The 21,646-nt window shown below is 51.5% G+C and overlaps 7 protein-coding genes across 7 annotated transcripts; 3 read left to right on the forward strand and 4 right to left on the reverse strand.

Annotated features, from left to right (window-relative positions):
* Positions 1–731: 731 nt before the first annotated feature.
* Positions 732–4,565, reverse strand: L3040_006980 (uncharacterized protein; the record flags this gene model as incomplete). The annotated part of the gene is made up of 3 exons (XM_007296882.1): positions 732–1,654; positions 1,702–3,927; positions 4,007–4,565. The coding sequence occupies 3 exons, from the start codon at positions 4,563–4,565 to the stop codon at positions 732–734; spliced, it is 3,708 nt and encodes a 1,235-aa protein (XP_007296944.1).
* Positions 4,566–5,425: 860 nt separating this feature from the next.
* On the reverse strand, positions 5,426–6,830 carry L3040_006981 (60S ribosomal protein eL15; the record flags this gene model as incomplete). Its single annotated transcript, XM_007296883.2, has 5 exons — positions 5,426–5,793; positions 5,864–6,020; positions 6,194–6,280; positions 6,486–6,613; positions 6,827–6,830. 5 exons carry the CDS (start codon positions 6,828–6,830, stop codon positions 5,426–5,428), a joined length of 744 nt encoding a protein of 247 aa, XP_007296945.2.
* A 725-nt stretch (positions 6,831–7,555) lies between these two features.
* On the forward strand, positions 7,556–7,961 carry L3040_006982 (uncharacterized protein; the record flags this gene model as incomplete). Its single annotated transcript, XM_066156112.1, has 3 exons — positions 7,556–7,650; positions 7,710–7,753; positions 7,810–7,961. 3 exons carry the CDS (start codon positions 7,556–7,558, stop codon positions 7,959–7,961), a joined length of 291 nt encoding a protein of 96 aa, XP_066010925.1.
* A 947-nt stretch (positions 7,962–8,908) lies between these two features.
* Positions 8,909–12,153, reverse strand: L3040_006983 (uncharacterized protein; the record flags this gene model as incomplete). Its single annotated transcript, XM_007296885.1, has 4 exons — positions 8,909–9,001; positions 9,066–10,933; positions 11,145–11,351; positions 11,406–12,153. 4 exons carry the CDS (start codon positions 12,151–12,153, stop codon positions 8,909–8,911), a joined length of 2,916 nt encoding a protein of 971 aa, XP_007296947.1.
* A 1,560-nt stretch (positions 12,154–13,713) lies between these two features.
* L3040_006984 (uncharacterized protein) lies at positions 13,714–14,698 on the forward strand (the record flags this gene model as incomplete). Its single annotated transcript, XM_007296886.2, has 2 exons — positions 13,714–13,764; positions 13,826–14,698. The coding sequence occupies 2 exons, from the start codon at positions 13,714–13,716 to the stop codon at positions 14,696–14,698; spliced, it is 924 nt and encodes a 307-aa protein (XP_007296948.2).
* Positions 14,699–14,783: 85 nt separating this feature from the next.
* L3040_006985 (uncharacterized protein) lies at positions 14,784–15,915 on the reverse strand (the record flags this gene model as incomplete). The annotated part of the gene is made up of 4 exons (XM_007296887.2): positions 14,784–14,885; positions 14,945–14,995; positions 15,054–15,570; positions 15,620–15,915. 4 exons carry the CDS (start codon positions 15,913–15,915, stop codon positions 14,784–14,786), a joined length of 966 nt encoding a protein of 321 aa, XP_007296949.2.
* Positions 15,916–16,308: 393 nt separating this feature from the next.
* Positions 16,309–17,206, forward strand: L3040_006986 (uncharacterized protein; the record flags this gene model as incomplete). The annotated part of the gene is made up of 3 exons (XM_066156113.1): positions 16,309–16,402; positions 16,605–16,996; positions 17,048–17,206. 3 exons carry the CDS (start codon positions 16,309–16,311, stop codon positions 17,204–17,206), a joined length of 645 nt encoding a protein of 214 aa, XP_066010926.1.
* Between the last annotated feature and the right edge of the window lie 4,440 nt (positions 17,207–21,646).

A 21,646-nucleotide genomic window follows, 5' to 3' on the forward strand; every position in this document is an offset into this window, starting at 1 on the left:
TGTAAAATTTACCGAACATCGAACCCTTGGGAGAACGTGGAATATCAACATCAACATCAACATCAACATCAACATCTAGACCACCGCATCTCAGCAGTCTTACATAAGTATCCATCCATAAGTGCACCCCTTCTCCACCACTTCTCTCCCAACGCTCGAGTTCGGGGTCTATAGTTGATTTCCTGTTGCACTTCGCCCAGGATGTGCCAGGATGTCGAATCGCTCCGGGGATATTGGCGGCTAAAACTAGTACTCCATACTTTGACGTTGCGATCAGGAATGAGAGATGTAATCCGTGACCGAGCGGGAAAGGATGAATAGGTTGCCTACCTAGCGTATAGACTTGTATGAGATTCGAGTTTTTGGGAAGTGTAGAACAGAGGGACTTCGTAAAGTTTTGACTGGTAGTCCCTAAATCAGGACATCAAGAACCATAAATGTAGCAGAGAAGCGGTCGTTCGATTAGTCTCACTTTCTTTCACAGGGCCAGAGGGGTTTACAGCAAGTCATCACTGTATGAACCCACGGATTAATTATTGTGGATGAAAACTTTGAAGATCCAATGGCGATAAGCTCTTGATCGAATTATTCTATGTAAACATCAACGTTCGCCAGCCCTACTGACAAGAGCAGAACGCCTCACGATCACCTCAAATGTTTTTCGGTCGCGGCGTTAGGCACCCCAGTACCAGAGAACTATTCAAGACAGACGCACGTCTGTGTTGCGAGGACTACTTCAATCCAAATCCTTCACTCTCATTGACCGCACGCCAAAGCATACGTTCCAACTTTTCCACCGAAGAATAGCGCCACAAAGACAGCATGTTGAAGCACGTACGCGCCACAGGAAACCTCGAACAGTCGTCTCCCAAGCAAGAGAGCTTGATCACAAGATTAGTTGCACCCATTGCAGGGATGCGATCACTCCCAGTTATAAAGCTCAACAGCTTCCGTTGATCTTCTGGGGTTGCTGCTTCAAACGATTTCCAAAACCACTGCACCACAGGTTCGGTCTCTTTGGCATTGGGCACACCCCAGTTTTCACAGACGGAGACGGCTCGAAGGGAGGCAATGTCCAACGGGTCATCAGATCCTCTAACCAGAAGCTCGATTTCCTCTGGTCTGAAAAGAGAAAGAGCGTTTCCGCCACAGACTGTGAAGAAGCCTCTTTTGAACGGTTCGAATTGGCGGGCCACAGCGGTGTCTAGGAGGTAACGAACATACAAATCAACAAACTCTCGCCTATTGGCATTGGTAACCGCTTTTTTGTCTCCATCCGGACAGAGCGCAACCTGAGTAATTTGACCATACCGATCGATATCAGCCACAAAGTCTCGACAGAAAGTTGCCTCCACGTCACCTTCAAACTCCAGGAGTTGACGAAGTCCTTGAGCCAAGGCGGGCCGGTACTCGGCCAGGTCTTCTAAAGAATACGTCATGGACAGCTTTGTATGAGATGAAGCACCAGCTGCAGTCGGAGGAGCGGCAGCAAGCAATTTCCGAAATGCGAAGGGCGGGAGAGCAACGTCTAAAATAGTCGAGTTGTAAATAGCCAGCCCGAGAACGACCCCGACGAGGAAGAATTGATCTGTTGTCTCGAAGCTGTTGGGGTTGAAGTAGCAGAACCCAGAGTCGTCATCGTAGGCGAACATCCCTAAACGAAGTCAGCGAGTAGTGCCAAATGCCATGAGCTAAGCCTACCATGTTCTGGATTGAAAACGTCTCTAACCAGAAGCAAAAACCATTCCTTCCTCAGACCACCAGCATCAATGCCCTCCTCTCCTCGAAACTCAATGCGGAGACCCTTCTTGATCTCCTCGCCACCAGTACCCACGACTGCACCAACCCCCTTCAGGCTGTCCTCAACCAGGCATTCTCTCCTGATTTTGAGAATCAGATATTGATTGACATTCTTCCGGGTCATAATGCTGTCAAAGAAAGCCTCTCTAGCTTTGACTTCCATCTGGCGTCGAGCATCGTGCTCCATGATTTGGATCTTTGCCCAGATACTGAGAAAGAACGGGTATTGGCAGAATGCGAATTTGGTTCGCTTCGACTCCCAGGCTTCGAAATCCGCGATGAGATCCGAGTAGTCAAGAAGAGTATTATAGAAATCACTCGTGGGCAAGATCTGCCCATGCCTCTGGGCTCTGCCACGAGCGGCCAAGCCTATACTGTGACTGTGGCCAGTATCCGACGCGGCGCGAGCCGGTCTTGAGTCCCCACGTTTCACCAGCCCGCTGTTGTTTGCAGAAAAAATCAACGACATGACCCTCGCAGCAGCTTTAATTTGCCAGTCGTCGTTGTAGATAACAGGTTTTGGCCTGCTATCATTCTTTTTGGGGGTCTGGTTGGAGGGACCAAGAGCAGCGTGCAGGGCCGCGGAGGCATTTCGCCCCGAGCCGCTAATACTTGGTATCAACCCACCAGTTAGGTCTTGCTCAACTTCTCGCTTCTTGCCATGCTGTCTCGTTAGTCGGTAGGTCACGAAGCTACCAACTAGATCGGTCGTCCTCTGAAATTGCCCATCTGAAAACCTGGCGAACCACGAGACAATGTGGTAGTGGCACTCGTTTGGAACATTGGACAGAAGTCCAAGAATTCGTTTGATGATACCGGAGTGTTGTCCAGCGCTTCCTCTACTCGAGTCAAGCTTTCCAGTGGTCCTCAGTCCGACTGGTTTCCTTGGTATCTGGTGTCCTTGGTTCATAGGGCTCCTTCTGTTTCGCGATCTTGATCGGCTCCGCTCTATTGTTCTGGGTGCCGGTTGAGTAGAATATAGCAGCGGATTTACCAGAATTATGAGAAGAAAGCGAAGATCGCTAGGCTCTTTTAAACGGCGTCCAGGTCGCTTAAGCAGGTTTTCGATGGCCTTGAGCAGAATTCGTTGCGTGTGAGACTGCGCTTCCAACATTAGATTTTCGATTTCCTCCAAGTCTAAGCTAGACGGCATCTCCATACTAGGACCATGCAGATCTGAAGCCAAAAGGTCATCCAACTTCTTACGCCATGACTTGCCCGCATTGAGCACTGTGCGATACCATTCATTAACATCAGACCAATCGAGCCGCGGTGATTTGGGGGTAACGGTATCAGTATTGTCGTGTGGAGTATCGGCACCACGAAAAGTGCGTGATCGATCAGGACTCCGCAGGTCAGATCTATTACCCGTCCACCAAGAGCCATTTTCTGCGAAGTCGCCAACTAGAAGAGTTTTCGCATCCATTTCAGAAAATTCTGTCTCGTTCCGCGCAGCCTGATCAGCACACGATCCGGCCGTATGCACAGAAATCGGGCTATCTTTCCGAGATTGTCGATCGATCGAGGGGGCAGTCGTGCTTCGCTTCGCGCCCTCACTTTGTGCGCTAGAGGTCGCATTGGGTCTTATTGTACTAAACGAACTATTGATGCACTCAAACGAAGCAAAGGAAGTTATAATGTAATCTTCCAGAGGTTTGAAAATATTCCTGGTGGTATCTGCTCGGTTCCGGTAAGAGTGGTCGTTGCTTTCGCCGCCCAGATGATCTTGCTCATGTGCTGTGCTCGCGTCTTCCGACCGCGAGTTAAGCTCCTGGCTGCTCTGCTTCATATGCGAATCAAGAAAGCTCCCAGGAGATGACCTCGAGTAGGTCCCTGAGTCAAATTGATCCGCTTGCCAGGTGCTGTTCACAGGCCCCTGGAATCCATTCATTTGGTTGATAGGACGGCCCGATAGATGTATCGGGGGACTGTTGACTTCGACGTGGCTCCCATCAATCGTGTCATGTTCGAAGACCTGCTCGCTATCAACGTCTTCAGGGGAGGGCACAGGTGACTGAGGTGGTGAAGACACAGTGCCCAATGTATTATGCTTCAGGCGCCCTAGAAGATACTCGGTCACGCACTGGTCCACTATCTTGCGGGTTCTGTCTAGAGACAGCGGAGTGACTGCAGTCAGTCAGTACAGCGACGATGGAATTGCCGGTGAGAATACTCCTCTGAGTGTAACCCGAGGTGGAATACGTACTCGCCTGAGCAGCAACAGGTGTTCTATGCCCATCACCCCGTCTGGCTTCTAATGCAACAGGTTTAATATCATTAATCGTCAAGCAAACTGTGCATCTGAAGACTTTCAACTCCTTCGGCCACCTAACCAATGAGTCGCAAGTCATACATTTTCCGGTCATCAAATCCTTGTCCGGCACCTTTTGCCTTTGCTTTGGTGTTGGTGTTGGATTCTGATTTGTATTTCGAGTCCCGATGTGAGAGTCAGGTTCTTCTTCTGCGGATTCAAACCCTGCGACCGCCGCAGACTCCCCAGGGCGTTTCCTCCTGCTCGAGAACAGTGAGGGGAAGGGGTGGCTCATTGAACGTCCATGGTTAGGACTTGGTGTAGGCCTCGAGGCGCCATAGCTCGTAAGGGATGGAGGAGAGAGGATCGGGATGCCATAGGCATTGTCAAGGATATCTGCTTCAGATATCCGAGGTCGCGGTCGGGCAGGAGATAGTGGTGGCGCGTTGGCAGAATGCGGACCTGCTTCGTTGCGTGTGCTAGGGGAAAGAAGTCTGCTCGACCAAGTAGGCATTTCAACGCTTTTGTTGATCGCGGACGGCCCGATACACGTCGCACACGGGCTGTAGAGGGTTCATTGGGCTGGATGGCAGATTCAATGGCTCAACTCAGTTGTTGGAGTTGGATTCGAGTTTGGGTCTTTTTGGTTTTGGTCTTGGTTTTGGGGTTATGAAACTCAATAGAGTACGGATATGCCAGAGGCTGTGGTTGTGGTTGTTGTTGCTTTAGTAATGTAGACAGACCAACTAGAAGTACAAAGAGACGACGAGTGCACCTACCGACCGGCCTTTCCATGCTGGCTTGGCAGGAGCTTGCGAGTTCAGCTGGGGAGTACCGGTACTCTGTAGTGACGAACGGACGTATTCGCACGTACTCGTAGTGACGATCAGATCGTACTTTACCTTTTCTCCTGACTCTCGAGAGGGAGAGGTGGCACATATTGCAATACGAGATGACAAGGGCAGCCCTCGCGAGCCAGAGGCCCAGATTAAGTAATGTCAGCGTATCAAGCAGTTTAAACGGGGCAAACCTCGAGAGGGGCATTCGTTATCAAATCAACGACTTGACAATTAAAAGCTTTTTGCCGCCATGACCTGGGGCATACGATCGAAGCCTCGCGTACATTGCATCATTACTGTACAGCTATGACTTGGTTTCCCTTCTGGCCACTCTTGCGGGTTTATTTCTCGCTCACGGTTCAGTCACCAGTTTCAGTCAGGAGGCAGCTTGCTGCAGGGTTCAATTCTTTCATTCATTATTGGTATGAAATCAGCAAAGCCGTATGATTGTTTTTGCCAGGCCATACACCAAGGAATGCCCAACCCTGCATGCCAGAGAAGCTCAAACCACGCAGCAAAACTCCCATCAAGACATCTATCTGTATCGCTGGAGGTTGAGGGTGTTGTGGCGCTTCCAGGTCTTTCTGCGACCAGCAGTTGTCTTGTTGTATCCGTGACCCTTGCCCAAACCACGCGACTTCTTCCCAGTAGCAGTGAGACCTCGGGACTCGCGGTGCTTGTGGACTGGGGCAACGATCCAGTTGATGCGAGCATCCCGACGGATGGCCTTGTGTTGGGGGTCGACGAGAATGACTTCGTAGTACTTGTAAGTCGAGTCCTGGTTGATCCAGTACGAGTTCAAGACACGCAAGTTAGCGCATCGGCGGCCAACACGCTCCTCGGCAGTTGACTTCAGGGATCGTTGGTACTTGAGCTGGTTGATACCCTGGTTGGTTGGCTTTCCTGTAAACGGATTCCATCAGCAAATACTCCCGGAATCCACAGAACACCCGCTGTGCGCTTGAAATCTTACCATAGGTGGCACCCTTTGGCGCAGGGCGCTTGCGACCTCCACGGCGAACACGGACACGGTAGATAACATATCCTTGCTTGGCCTTGTAACCCAGACGGCGAGCCTTGTCCGGGCGGGATGGACGAGATGCACGGTGAACAACGTTCAATTGGCGAAGCTATATTATGCACTCTCAGCAAAGTTCAACGAGTGTATAGCAAGGAGCATCAAGAGATGTCCACATTCAAGCCAGGTATACGCCCACAACATTTCAAGGTCTCCGGAGAGCAGATTCGAAGTATTGGATCCGTTTCGGGGTTGTGGTGCGGTAGGAGGGTCGGTTTATCTTACCTCCCAGCATCGGACACGGAGAAGGAATCGCAGAACATCAGACTGCTTCTTCTTCTGAAGCTCTTCGACGTATTTGAGGGCACCCATCTACAGAAGGGTGTCAGCGGTGTTCGCGAGGTTAAGGTGGAGTGTAAGCAAGCTGTAATGAGAGAGCCGAGTTGATTGTGCGCGATGGAGACTGAGATGGGGATGAAGCCATCACGCTGGGAGCGAGGCAATGATACTGCGAACGCAGAACCTATGTTGCATATTTGCAGAGCGATTGCTAGATCTGCGAGATGTACTGACTAACCTTGACTGGAAGAGGTGGTTGTCGTTTGTCGTGGGTGTCGTGGGGAGAAAAATTGGCGATGGAAGAAACCTCGAAAATTGTGTTGTGGGATGAAATGGAGTTAAAGTGGGTCGTAACCACAAGCGAGACTATCGGCGCTACTGTCTTTCTTCACTAGCGCCTTGACGCAAACTTGCTCTCCATCTGATCTCCTGCCCTCTTCTCTTTTATCTATATATATACACACTGCCTCCAGGGAATATCATACGGAGAAATCTGAAATTTTGAGTCAGGAGCAATCTTATTATATGTTATTATGTCCTTGTGATGGCCATCTAAAGCTGCCTGGCCGAATGCTATACTCATGGTCTTTGACGTTCTATTCCAAGCTCATCATTCGAAGAATGGCACATCTACTGGCCGGTAGAATTCGTTATTTCACCGCCGGCAAATGATAGCGGCGCAGGCAGCGGAATCCGGAAAATTCAGTGGCCATGTACGAGGTGCGAGCATCATTGACAATCACGCCCGTTGGCTACCCGGATACTTTCAAAACACGGTAGGCCGGCGAAAGGAATCTTCGGAAACAATCAATCTGGCTGTACTCCATACGCATTCTCTTTCTAAGGGTTCCTGCCCTTCTGCCCTTCTTGCGATTCTGGGCTTGCTTTCGGCTCCTTTTGCTGTACTGCTTTGCTCAACTCGACTCAACTCAACTCTCCTATGTATGATGGCCTCTCTCGCGATCTTGTTGACAATGCTATGCAGTCAGTCAATCAGGTTTCAACGTCTTAAATCTCTTACCAAGGGCTAATTGTTTGAATCGGGGAGCGAAAACACCCCGGAAATAGCTCTAGGAAGAGCCACCAGACGAGCCCTTCCTAAGCCACACTTGGCCAATAAGACTTGTGCCGCCAGTGTATTGAGCGCGGCTCGCGTTCAACAGGTTGAAGACAGGCTCTGGCCAGGAGCAGAAGCTCAACCCCGCAAATGCCTCCGCCGCAACTACCCTTTGAAAGATTCAAGACCGATTCTGCGGCTTGTCTCCGTCTGCAAATTCCTTTTGGTGTTGGCTCGTTTTGCTATTAGATATGCCGGGTACGACTACCGCAGCACCAGCGCGGCGAGAGCGAAGGAGGGCAACAGATCGATTGGCCCAGCGGGAATGTCGCAAGCGGCATAAAGAGTATGTCGAGGAACTCGAGGCGCAGATTGACCTGTATAAAGAGGCGGCTAATTCGGAAGACATGGGGACTTTATTGAGGGAGAACGAAAGACCTCGGCGAGTGGTATGGATCACCATTTCTGCCCATCCAGCAACTAGCCAAGGCTGAACAATATGTAGGCTCGAACGCTTCGGGCTTTTCGGGCTTCTATTCAATCCGCAATGATCTGCCAAGCACATATACTGGACTAGCAAAGGCCCAGCTCATCAGTCCTGTCGTCGCCTCACATGCATGCACATACTTGGCAACAACCTGCCTCCGAATGTCTTGAAGGGCCCATATAAACGAATAATGCTGTTGAAAGCGCGCTTCCCGAAGGCAGGACGCACGCCGATGTTCAGACTGATATCTGAGAAGCCTATTCTCCCAGAAACTGGAGTGCCCACCTGCCCCAATGGCAGCTTGGTAGGCTTGGAAGGCTTGGGAGGCTTGGGAGGCTTGGGAGGCTCGCAAGACTTGAGCAGTGGGAAAAGAGCACTGCCTTCAGCCGGCAGCCTCCAGTCCCCAATACCATCTCAGAATCTCGGAACCTCGTGAACGAAATATGAATATTGATGATGAGAAATGTTCTGACCACGCGTCGAGGATGAGCATGTCGAGGCCCTGCCGGAACTCCATCTCGACGTCGGAGGCTTGGATATGTTTTCCGCAGAGGGTGTAAAATTATGCTGCAAGATTTATGAACATCCAGACAGAACCCCCCTTTTTTCTCCTGGCTTGCCGCTCGGTTTTTAGGGCTTGGGACCTAATAGCAGTGCAGTCAAGAAAGCTTTTGGCGCTAGAGTCAAGGCGATATTAGATATCTAAATTTCAACGTGTTGAGAGTAATCGACCCAAACGACTAATGATCTATCTTATCTGTCCTTGTATATTATCTTGAGCGAGGCGTAAATGATATTGATCACAAAGGGGTATATGCGCACCGGTGGGAGGAAATTCCCAGCGCCATCATAGGATCCACCCGTACCACTACCCATCCTACTTCACTTTGCTCGAATGTGACTACTTAAATAGACGGGGACAATCCAACGTCTAACCTCGTGGCAAACAAGGGAAGTCATGGACCTCTCTACTCTGGCTATGTCCCACCCCAGCCGAGATCTTGAAGAATGTCCATAGTCTCAGAGGTAGATTACAGGAATCAGCCGTGGCTGGGCGGAACAGACACCTGAACATGCGCAGGTTACCGTAAATTCGCTCGATTGACAATAAACTCAATCACTTGTCTTTCTGAAACCACGGGAATCTTTTCTTTCCCACATCTGCTGCCCCAGACGAACTTTCAAGCTGCAAACTGCGTTGGTATACTTCCTGCACGAGTATTAGTTTTGGTTACCAAGACCATGTGTATGTACTATAGGGAGAATGAGCATACCTCGTCATCTAGGGATATCCTACAATCTAGGATCAACTCTCGGGCACCCTCGTGCCGTGAAAGATTCGGGTATGGCAAGGCTTGACTCTTCATGATAGGCAGAATGACTTCAGACAAGATCTCGAATTTCTTCCAGTTGATCCGATCTCCATTAGCTCCCACGAAAGTACGGCTCCCTTGCTCGGCCGAAACGAGATCCCGCCGATGTAGTGGGATGAATGGGATCCGCGGTAATGGCGAATTTTCCCACGCCAAACGGTAAGCGAAATGGCTTTTTTGTGTTCCCATCAGAATGACCAGTCTAGCAAAACGTTTTTGTACATCTGCAGGGACAAGATTTCTCGTTTGTGTTAACCTATGGATGGAACTCCCGTTGATCCCGGCGAGCACAGCGGCAAGGCCGTTGTAGTTGTTTAGCTGCCGAAGTTTCAAAGCGATTTTCATAAATTTTTCCAACATCTGAGCTCGGTGCTTTGCGTGATCACGCATCAGGATTATGTTAGCTACCCATTTCGCGATGTGGTTGAAATGATTGATCATTCGGTGGACATTGGTCATCTTCTCCTTCTGCTCCAGAGGTAAGCTGACGTGCCTGATCAAGTCTCGAAGCCGGATCGAGGAAAACATAACCCAGTCTATTCGGGTCATCTCATCCGCAAAATCGTCGACTGACATATCCATGAACATGTGGTAGCGAAATTTGGTCAGTGGTAAGGCTCCTTTCGGAATCAATGTGGCTGCCTCTCTCTCGTAGTCCTCCACGGTATGGAATGAAGGCGACAGTGATCGGGTGGACGAGCTTGGATCAGAAATCAACGAGTCGCCACGAGAGTCTTTGCGTGCCATATCTTCGCTGCATCCATCATCAATGTGGAAATTGTTGATTTCGTCCTCGAAATCTGGTTTTGTATCTGTTCCCGTTCGGGTTGGAGAGGATGTTGGAGATCCATATGCAAAGTTTGCAGCTTCTTGCTCGACATCAGCATCAGTTCGAGCCCATCCGGTATCATCATCGACGAAGACACGTGATTTAAGTTGCATCCTCATCTCCTGAGCAGCAGCCGCAAACACAGGGTCCCCAGCCAGCTGGCCCACGAAGGCTTCTAGCTTGGAGTTCGTTATGGAGTTAGCGAAGTCTCCCGGGTAACTCGTGACCCATTTTGCCACCACGGTGATGATCCGGAGTTGGGTGGTTGTACGCGTCAAATAGTGTAGATTCCTGTCGTCCGCAATATGTTCCAATCGCTCGATGATCGCATCGAATAATTCACCCGGAGCTGCGAATTTTCTGTAGAGACATAGAAAGATGTCGGAAAAATTGCTGTCGGCTCTGGTCATGTACTGATCCAACAGTCGGTCAACGAGCTCGCTGAAGGTAACCCCCGCCACTTTGGCAGGCTTGTCAAAGAAGCCGTCATCGTTGCGCTGTAAGATAGGAATGTCGTCCGAGTAGCGATATGAGGCTGAGTCTGGGTCCGATTCATCCATCTCCAGGGAAGAATTGTCAACAATCTCCCTCGGACTAGGAGATGGCAAAGGAGAACGGGATTTTGGACCTGTCAACTTGATGCTTGGCTCAGTGCTGTTGAAGCTGTCGTTGCGAAACATCGGATGAGAAGACAGTGGAGGCGCAGAGCGTGGTGAAGGAAGCGATATGAGCAGATTAGCCCGGCCATTTGTGGAGACTCTTGAAGGTGCCTGCGCCGAAGATGGATAGACCCTGAGCAGGGAGAATCCCGAACTGGCACGGCTGTGCTTTGAGTTCCGGCTGAGAGGTGCTGAAGGATCGCAGGGGTGGTCAAGAGGTGTGCCGGAGGTCGCTCGACGGCGTGTTGGAGATTCAGCAGAACCAGATGAAGTTTTTGCGGCTTCCAGAACATGTCAGTTCATGCAAGGCCAAGCCGACCGACAGCAAGGACGGGTATAGCAGCAAGGAAAGTCAAATTAATGGAGCCATTCATGCGCCAAGGTCTGAACAGATCCGGAGAGGGGGGTTTACGACAACTGTAACCTATGTACTGGAGAACTCAGGGACGATCCAAGCCTCGTGCAAGGTAAAAACAAAAGAGCCGTACTCACAGAGCTTCCTGTCAGCCATGATAGCTCTGAGCATAGAAGAGAGACAGAGTCTTGCACTTTCAGGGGCGTTTTCTGCGGTCTTCACGGCTTCAACGCAGGACGCACAGGCTTCTTCCATATTCTCCACGTTGATCTGTCGCGTGTTCTCAGGGTTATCGCACTTGCACGATACCAAGATTGCCGGCATAGCAGAGTGTACCAAACCATCTTCAGGACGTCAGTCAGCGATTGCCTTCTCGAGTGCCCTCCTTGGGGATTTACTCAGGGTCTGTGGTAATTCCACCACACTCTCCCTATTCATAACATCATACAACAGCAACGCCCCATCCATTCGAGGTACGATATGCCCATTGATCTGCTTCGGCCACCGTATCTCGCTATCTCCGGTTGTATCGAAGGACTCGAGGTCTAGTTCCACCAGGCTCACCACGGATTCAATTCCGTCCACAGACATTCGGAGACTCGAAGCAATTGATGTTGGGAGAGCCCGTAGTCCCAGGGCGTGTTGTATGAGAGTACTTTTGCCGACACCCGCACTGCCAATAACCGCAATATTGATGTCCGCCATCCCGCTGCGGGTAGGCTGCTTTATCGAAGTGTCGTCAGGAAGGCCCAGAGGAGGCCGCAGAGGAGAGTCATTGAGAGGGTCTGGGATATCCTGGCGCACTCGGTAGATTATTTCAGAGGCAGATCTGATTCTGAGCTCTGCAACCAGGGGTACGGATTTGGGAGTGTGGTAGCTTCTGTAATAGAGGCCTTCCTTTGTCTTTGTAGATACCACCGAGACTGGGTGAATATGAGCCAGCGAGTGCGATCTATCTTTCAGAGTCAGAGGGAGAATTTCCGGATCCCTGAGAGAGGGCAATAGCGGACTTGGTCGCGGGTTGTTGGGTCGAGGAGCCGGAGCCGGAGCCGGAGCCGGAGCCAGGCAGTTCGATATCGCAGATGGCTGCTCTCTTTGAGGTGGTCCGCGCTTGAATGATGGAGTGCCCTCCCGTAGGACATGCATGCTTTATTCGTTTTGTTTCGAAGCTGTAAGTGGGTCCGGCCGGTACTGTACTTCTACGTAGTAGATTGGTCGGAAAGGTGCATAGGTGTATATGAGATGTCGGTCTCCGGAAAATTGCTCAAGATGATGATTTACCTGTGCTCGAGGCCCAGGGTACATTACGATGGGAAGAGAAATCTGAGGTGAGTTTGAAAGGAATATTATCGAGAGCTGCCGTCGGCCACATTTCGCCGAGAGTGAAAGAGAGTTTGTATGTATGTGTGTGTGGGTGTGGGTGTGGGTGGGTGGGTGTTAGGGTGAGAGAGAGGGGGAGAGAGGGAGAGACACTGCTAAGAGAGACACAGGTGAACGAATGACTGCAAAATGGATCCCTTCGTTGATGAGATTGAAAGTCCCCTGAGGGCGAGGGCGAGGGCGACGGGCCAAAGTTCCGAGTTCCGATGAACGATCAATCGTAGAAGCTTTTGTATCACGTGTATGAGACCAGCGGGGGAGATGGCCAGCAGTCCGCAACGTACGTAGTAGATACGGTACTAGAGAGTGCTTCGTACGGGCTGAGGAGGTAGATACCGGTAGGTACCTAGATACGAATACTCTGAGTACGACACCTTACGCCTTACGGCACGTGCAGCTCGGGCCTTCAAGTTGATCATCATGATCATTTAGTAGTACTACGTACCTATTATAGATTGTAGGTTATTGATTATTGATTATTGATCTTGGTCTTGGATCTTGGATCTCTGATCAGGATCCATGATCCATGATCCATGATCCTCAGGATTCCCCGCTAAATAAAGATCGTCAAGAGTTCAAAGTCCCCGACTTCCAAGACCAAGACCCTCGTGCACCACTCGCGTAAGAAGGTACATATTAGTCGTACTAAGTACAGATTGGTACTAGGTGGATGGAACTGATTCATTCTCGATTATTCGATTGTTGTTCGATTATTCCATTGTTCGAAACAATATTGCTTACGGAGAATTACACAAAGGAGGGCGAATTGGTAAGGATCACAGCAAAGTCGTGTGCCATGCGTGATAGTTCCAAACACACACACACACACACACACACACACACAAACACACACTATCCTCCTGGCACGCACATGTCGCCAGGTGCGGAAGAGAAATACTACAACAATCTAAGTACCAGTAGACTGATCCGGTACACGGTACTCCTGCTCGCTTCGAGGCCCTCGACCCTCTTGCTTTGGGCCGTGGCGCCTTCGTTTATTTCCCTAGACCGAGACTTTTCCTCCAGGGTAACCGCCTTAAGAACAAGCACAATGCTAGTACATTCCTCTCCTCCCTTGGCCGCGATTTGACCCCCCCCTCTCGGCAAATATCAAGTGTCCCCCAAGTACTTGTACTGTATCCCCGCTCATCTCGTCGGCCTTCATGCTTCATCTCGTATCTTGGATGCTGTGAGCCGTGCTGTGTCACCGATACACGTCCTGAATCCGCCCAGAAACTGTTTCTGTGTTGCCACGCCTGGTAGCTGTACGCAGTTGGTGAATGATTGATTCTTGATTGATTATAAGCTGTGTCGTCGTTGCTCGAGATGTCCGCTCTAGTGGTGCCCTTCTTGCCAGCTGTTGCGAACAGGCCTTCGGTAAGTCGCTTACTTTGTTTACATTCAATCCTCTGGCATGGCAAGCACTCATGTTGTCCAGGTTCAGACCACGCGATCCATGACGCGTCCGATGCGGGATCCTCGGAGTAATGGGGGAAAGCGGATCGTCAAGAAGGGCGAGCCGGTTGACCCAGAGGATTTGACTCGTCGACTTAATGAGTATTTGGCGGAGCAGAAAGTGCGGGCAGACAGGCGCAGAGATGCCAGGGCTGCCAAGGCTGCTGTCCTGGCTCAACAGAATGCCGCACACTATCATCATGTGCCCAAAGTCGCTGCAGCAGCTTTCGAGAGGACGACTACTCCAGATGTGAGGCGCGGAGCCCACCATCTTACGCAGCCAGCGATCAGAGCCCATCTTGAACGTTTGAGTATCGACGACTCACTTCTGGGCCAACAGACCACGAAACTCCAAAGAACGCAGGCCCTAGACCAGGCAATTTTGGAAAAAGAACTTCTCAGAAGCCGAAATCAGTTCCAATGGGGTCCTGACATGGAAGATGCGGCCTATGCAGATGCAATGAGAGATCTTCACAAGCTACCGCAAAGGACTTTTGGCAAAGGTTTTCCGCATCTGAAAGGAAGACATCGACTGGATGGTCCCCGGCCATTGAGCACAGGAGACATATTCTGGGGGGAAGATGAGCTACCTATACCGACAAAAACAACGAAACCTAGGGGGTCCCTTAAGCCCGTCAACGATGGACAAGACCGGCATGACTGGGCACAGCGGGATGAGGCTACTGATATGCGGAAAAGGGATAAGACTACTCCCTTTCTCCGCAAGATGGAATCTCGCTGGATTCTGATGAGCAAGAGGGAAAAATCGCCGTTGAAGCAAGACATTGATCTGCGTTCGTCACCAGAAGGGAAGAAAGGAAATTTGTTTGCTAGGTTTAAGCGTCAACCGAGCTGACTTGCTGATGATGGACTTGGCATATTTTGTTTTGACTGTTAAATGGCATTTCATGGCGCCGGGGTATAGTTCATCGCAGTCAATCTTACACCCATTCCATATGACCTTTAGTATGCTTTCGGTGCGAGTGCTCAAAACGGAGGGTGGTTAAGGCGAAAGGAATACGCAATGACGGCAGTCCGGATTCCTAGGAGATAAGATGAGCCACTGTAATTTTCTCGTTCTGTAGGGTATCCTGCTACTGACTCTTTTCTCTCTCCTGCCCGATGCAGAATTTCCAAGGCACAGCGACCGAGGCTGTAGGTTCTGTTTCTAGACTGGCAGCTGATTGCGAAACGATCCTTCATGATTCGACGTTCAGCAGCTGCTCGATGATCTTGTGGTTCTCGACTGCGACTTCTCTTTCGACCTCATCTCGCGCCGAATTTCCCTCTTTTTGAGACAACAGCAGTAGTATGAGCTTCGAAAACTCTCTCACCGCTTTTCCATCATTCGATCCCGTATTGCGTAGATCATTGAGCTCCTGTATGCCTTTTTGAAGACCACGTTCGGAATTCCACGGCAAGTCCTTCCGCTTTCCTCCGTTATGGTTTTGATGGCCGGTCGTATTCGTCGGCGGAAGCGTAGCCTTGTTGATCTTCTCGAGCAAACCTGGTAAGCGTGGGTGCTTCTTGAATAGCGCTTGAAGCTCTTTGGAATTATCCAGCGCTGAAAAGGCTCCCTTCTGATTCGAGTTTGTAGCACCACCTACGGTTCCAGCTCTTGCGGCGCCCGTCTTAACCTGCGGCTCTGGTTTCGGTGGTAAGCTTGCTGGCCGTATCTCTTCAGCAGGATGGGTTGCCTTGTGGAGGGTTGAGCATTTTACTGAACAGCTTCCGCTGGTTAGCTGTGGTTAATTTTTCTTCGGTGGCGCATACTCACTTGGGCAAGTAGCATCGGCTGCATTTGTATTTGGGTTCGTTTGTATTGCAGACACCGCACAGCTTCTTCATGGGCTTTTTGACTGACGTTATCGGGCTTTCTTCCACTACCTCTGAAGCTTCTTCGGTCACTGTCACCGGTGATGTGCTTCTCTCTTCCTCCGCGAGCTCCTCTTCTTCGACCGGTTTGCTTTGCTCGCTGGGATTGTCCTCTGGAGCTTGAACTATCCTTGGGAGCGGCAGACTCGCCATGAGTTCTCCATCTTGCACTAAGGGTTCTTGAGTAGGTTTAGACATGTTGTGTTGGCGTTGATAAACGCTGCGGAGAATTGAAGGCGCGCATACTGCACGCGTAGAAAAATGCTCATACACACTTGGGGTCAGCCTCCAGTTCTGTTTTCCAGGCAGGGGTCCCCGTCCACTGTTGCGTCATTCGGCGATTGCTCGGATCTGGTTAATCTGGTTACTAAAACCTCGGAATTGATAGGCAAATGAATAAGTAGGTACCTACCGGTATGCTTGACACTCCTCCGTGCTTCTTTGCCTTACGCTTACGGATACAACCTCAACACCACTTTCTAGCGGACACCACTTCAAAATGGCCACTCGCAAAATGCCCCGCGCGTGCGCCTCGCTATTCTCGAGGGTGCGACCGACCACGATCCTTCGCGCCCACCGCAGCGCTGCAAGATGTATGCATCAACGAACCGGGCTATCCAACGCGAATATCCGCCCGACACTACAATCCTTACACCACTCGGTGGGCGTATGGAGGCCGGCAGCGGTGAGTGGGAGTCGCAGTATCTTTATTCAAACCGAGAATACCCCCAATGCAGACGCTCTCAAGTTCCTGCCAAATCACCCTATCCTACCTCCTGGCTTATCCTCCCCGTTTCTCGAATACCTCAATCCCAGAGCTACTCTTGCGCCTCCCCACCCATCGCCTCTTGCGGCATCGCTGATGAATATCGATGGCGTCACGTCAGTGTTCTACGGGGCGGACTTCATCACCGTTACCAAGGCAGCGGATACGAATTGGGCGCATATCAAGCCGGAGGTGTTCAGTCTCATCACCGAAGCCGTAACGTCTGGGGCACAGATTGTCAACATTACAGAAAACAAGTCAGGGGAACAGGGCCAAGACGGAGCTCAGGAGGACAGTCTGGCGTATAACGAGAACGACAGCGAGGTTGTTGGAATGATCAAAGAGCTTCTGGAAACGAGGATCAGGCCCGCAATCCAAGAGGACGGAGGTGATATTGAATTCCGAGGTTTTGAAGGAGGAATAGTCAATTTGAAACTCCGCGGTGCTTGCAGAACCTGCGATTCGAGTACTGTGACTTTGAAAAATGGGATTGAAGGAATGTTGATGCATTATGTAAGTCATCTCCTTACCGGTTGTGGCGACAAGGCTGACGTGCATCTCCAGATCGAGGAGGTGAAGGGCGTTAATCAGGTGCTGGATCAGGAAGAAGAAGTCTCTGCTCTTGAGTTTGCGAAGTTTGAGGAAAAGCTCAGGCTTCAAAAAGGCAATGACGCCGCGCCGTCGACCGTCGGAAAAGGCACTCTCGATACCGCCCCCGGTTAAGGCACTCAGTGCATGGTGGCCTCTGATGGCACACTGACTGTTACTTCGGTGTCTCGCTTTCTTCTACCAGGAAAGAGGGCAGGGAGGGGATGGCCTCAGCTGTCGGTGGGATGGATGTACGATGATGGACCGACAAGGCGAGAAGCGTGAGTGGCAATAAGTGAGCTGCCCCAAGGCTGCTCCGTCCAACCAGGCCTGTACAATATATTAATCTTGGACCGTGTTGGTTTCACCGCATTTGAAGTATCCAGACGACGTCTCGTGCATCGGATTTCTCCTACCTCCCAAGCCAATCTGCTGCTACCCCTCTTTTCGCTACTGTTGAGGCGTTCTCAATGGGATCTCTGCACGTCAAGTTGCCAGATGGTCACTCGGATTGCTTTCCAGGAGGATTCGATTCCTCCACCGACGATGAGGTTCGGAAAACAGGGCCACTCACCTGGCACCAGACAGGATGATGATGATGATGATGATGATGATCTCTTCCGTTCCTGGAGCTCTCGACGATGAGCATCAGGAGACTTTTTCCCACATGGAATCAGCCATGGGGACTTGGGGGACTTGGGGGACTTGGAGGAAGGACGATTCGAGTTTCTGAATGGTGACCCGGGTTCGGCATTCTGCGTGCGTTGCAAGTATCCCGTAACAAGTATCAAGTATCAAGTATCACTCCGGTCAACACTAGTATCCGGGGCTCAAGTAGCTACTGACTGACGACCTACTGACTGACGACCTACTGACTGACGACCTACTGACGACCTACTTACTCCCTACTTGGTGGCACCACGGTCGGGTTGCGACCGACAGCCCGCGCCATGTGCTTTCTTTCGCTTTCCCTCTTCCCTCAAGCGCTCCAGGGCAATATGCGATGCGATGCGATGTGATGCGATGCGCTGCGATGCCATGCCATGCCATGCCATGCCTTGCCTTGCAACGCCTTGCCTTGCCATGCGATGCCCTGCCTGACCCTGCCGTGCCGTGCCGTGCCGTACACTAACTACTTCACTGCATGGAGAAGGGAAAGCAGGCCGAGGGGCCTTCATCCAGGCTTCCCCGCCTTCGGGGTTCACCCGATCTTCCTTGGAAGTGCGGGAGTGGGCGAATGACGTGAAGGATGACAGAGCACTTGCAGTCCTCGGTGCCGCTCCCGTACAGTCCGGACTTAAGTCGTACTACAACTACCTACTACTACGACGTACTACGTACCTACAAGTGACGGACTGCCCTGAACCTTGGGGGGTCCTGGGCTTGGACTCAAATCTGGGGAAATCCACACCAGCCGGCGTGTTCCAGGCCCTCTCGGTAGGTAGGTAGGTAGGTCGTAGATCGTTCGGTCAGTCGGTCGGACGGTTGGACGGTCGGTCGAACGGACGGACGGACGGACGGACGGTCGCTCGGTCGCTCGGTCGCTCGGTCGGGTCGGTCGGTGCTGCTTGACACATGCGCGTTTTCGCGTGGCGGGGCGGGGCGGGGCGTGGCGGGGCGTGGCGGGGCGGGGAGAGATAATTAAATGTGGGCCATGGATTCGTGGATGGGATTATCGATTATTTACTTCTTGAATCTTGGGCAGCTACAACTGATTGTTCGGAAAAAAGGCAAGGGGCAAAGGAGGGGGGGGGGGGGGGGGGGGGGGGGGGAGGGGGAGGGGGGGGGGGGGGGGCGGGCATCATCAGAGGAGACAATTTGGACAACTAAGGCCGTAGTGCCGCCGGAGACAACGAGACATGCCAGGGGTAATAAGTACTTGTACAACTTCTACAACTACCACGGTACAGGCCTAAGTATTACCCCTCGAGGGTGCCTTAAAAGTTTAGTTTCCACTTTAAAACCCCTGTTTTCCCTACCCTCGAGGGGTAATACTTACGCCTGCGACGTAGTAGTAGTACCTACCGGTACAGTACTACTTTCTACGTAGTAGTAGGTAGTACGGTAGTCCGGTAGTCCGTTGTAGGTCAGTCAGTCCCGACCGTACCGACCTACCGTACATGTACTACGTAGTACCTACCGGTAGTACCGGTACCTAGTCGTCCCTCCCTGGGTAGGTACGGCTGCTGCTGCCTATCGAGGTCGCTGACCAAGTACGACAACTACCTACCTCCGTAGTTCCTCTCGGGACAGAGGAAATCCCTCCCGATAGAGGCTGGTAGGGTACGTAGGTACCGAGCAGTTCTTGACGCCAGAATGGCGTGTGACTAGCCCGCCCGCCCGCCATGGTCTCTGGCCTCGACTTGGCGTGGTCGGGATGTGGTGTGTTGTGGTGTGGTATGGTGTGGTATGGTGTGGTGTGTAACTTGTCCATCCATCAGATCAGCGTCGCGACGCGGTCGAGACGGGGACTTTGTACCGGTATCTCTTCTATCCTACGGAATGTGCCGTTGCTACTCCACTCGGTATGCATACGGGAAGGAATATACCTAACATGTTCATTCATACCTAGATACCTAGATACCTAGATACCTAGATACCTACAGACCTACAGACCTACCTGCCTGCCTGCCTACCTACCTACCTACCTACATACCTACCTACCACCTACCTACCTACCTACATACACACTACACCTACCTCTCCACCAATGCCGACGGAGTATCACACCAACAGAAACGTGGAAAAGAAACAACAACATTGGTGGCTCGCTGCTTTACCGACTCGCCCCCACTTCGCCCCCCCCCGCCCCCGTCCCCCCCTCCCCGCAGACAGCCTTTCTTACCTTCTTACAACGACCCTAGTGACTTTCACCCCCCCCCCCCCCCCCCTGCACCTGCATATGCTCTCCCAGGAGCTTCCTCTTAATCATCTGTCTTTTCTTTCTGTCCTCCTCGTCCGCCTGTTCCGATCCGTCTTTCACTTCTACTTCCGCTGCCTCTTCCTCTTCCTCTTCCTCTTCGTCTGCCTCTCCTCCTCCTCCTCCTCTTCCTCCTCCTCCTCCTCCTCCGCCGCCTCACATCCAGATTTTCCCTGTATTTCCCATCCTGCGACTGCCTGTCATCGGACCCCGATCCACGTTACCTGAACAACACACACAGCCATTTCCTCCAGGCAATCCGAGCTTCCCCCCCCCCCCCACCCGCACGAATGCGCCACTAAACTCGAGTCGCAATCCCTCCCTCCCTGTTCCCTCTCCGCTGCTCGACCTCGACCTTCACACCCTTTTGGCGACGGCAGCTCTCGAGAGTGCGGCTTTGCCTGTTCCCATACAACTTGATCATGGGCCGCGCATACCCTGTGTGAAATACAAACCACCTGAACACACCAAAGCCTCGGTGGGAGAAACAAGGCTGTACGATTGGGACCTGACTTACTTTCCTTTCACAATATTGGCAATTCGGCGAATACTTAGACGGTCTTCCAATTGAAAGCAATACATTGGATGACAGCCGCAACGGCGGGTACATTAGAACTGGGTGCGATTATATACGGTAGTTGCGATTGTGGGGGCTTGTGGTGAGTCGGCCCGGCCCCTCCGGTTCACAAGCGTATATTTGGCAGCGGCATAGCTAACTTTGGAACAATAGATACCACTTCCTAATCCTTTTTTTTCTTTCCTTCGAATAATACAGTTTCGGTCACTAATTTCATGGTGGTGAGTGCTGCTTCTCAGCCTTCAGTCAACCCTATCCCCTCAATGCATCTCACTGGCAGACAACATTACGCGTTATACGGTGCTGGCGAAGCCTCAGTGTTCCCCAGACTTTGACTTCCGCTTTCAGGAACACTGGGAATCGGACCTGAACTTGTTTCTGCAATGATCGGCATCGGAAAGTAACGAAGTTTTGATCGTTCCAGCTTTCCCAGGCACATTACCGCAAGCATCGTAGGGGAACACAACAAGCGTGCTACGAGCTGAAGCACGTTGACGGACAATAGGGATGGACCATTGCGGAAGGGGTAGATCAGTGTCTATTCTCGCCCAGCAAGGCAGACACCTCTGTTGGCTTCTCCCACACAGTCAAAAGAGATGACCTCCAGACAGGACTACCTCTGTTTTGGGCGATCGGGCGCAATGCTCTTCCATTTTGATGTCGTGAGGGCGAGCCGCCAACGTCGAATACTTCTTAAGCGAGCTCCCATGGTCTCGCGTTCGGGCGCTAGCCCGAGGCAACCATCAGCTTCGGGACATCCAAGCTCATTCACTGACTGTGTTACTTCTCTTTAGACTTCTCTATACCCCGCCACTGAAGCCTTCATAAGACCTGCAGAAGTGTGCGCGCTCAAGTACATCCAACCTCTATCCGCGTCCTGCACCATCGACAACAGTCACCTCCTCCCGGCTCGCCCTTGAGTTTGTAATCTTTTCAGAGACTCTGGAGAGAGGTCAGATTTCCCACGACCGTCTTTCTCACTGCGAAGCCTACTGCGGTACGTGTCCTTGACTCGCTTGCACCTCGCATTTCTCCACTATCATCGATGAAAGAACCTAGGCACACACCCCTTCCTGAC

Source organism: Drepanopeziza brunnea (genome assembly GCF_022702325.1).
Source record: "Drepanopeziza brunnea f. sp. 'multigermtubi' strain 214-2 chromosome Unknown ctg12, whole genome shotgun sequence".
In the NCBI taxonomy this organism is placed as follows: Eukaryota; Fungi; Ascomycota; class Leotiomycetes; order Helotiales; family Drepanopezizaceae; genus Drepanopeziza; species Drepanopeziza brunnea.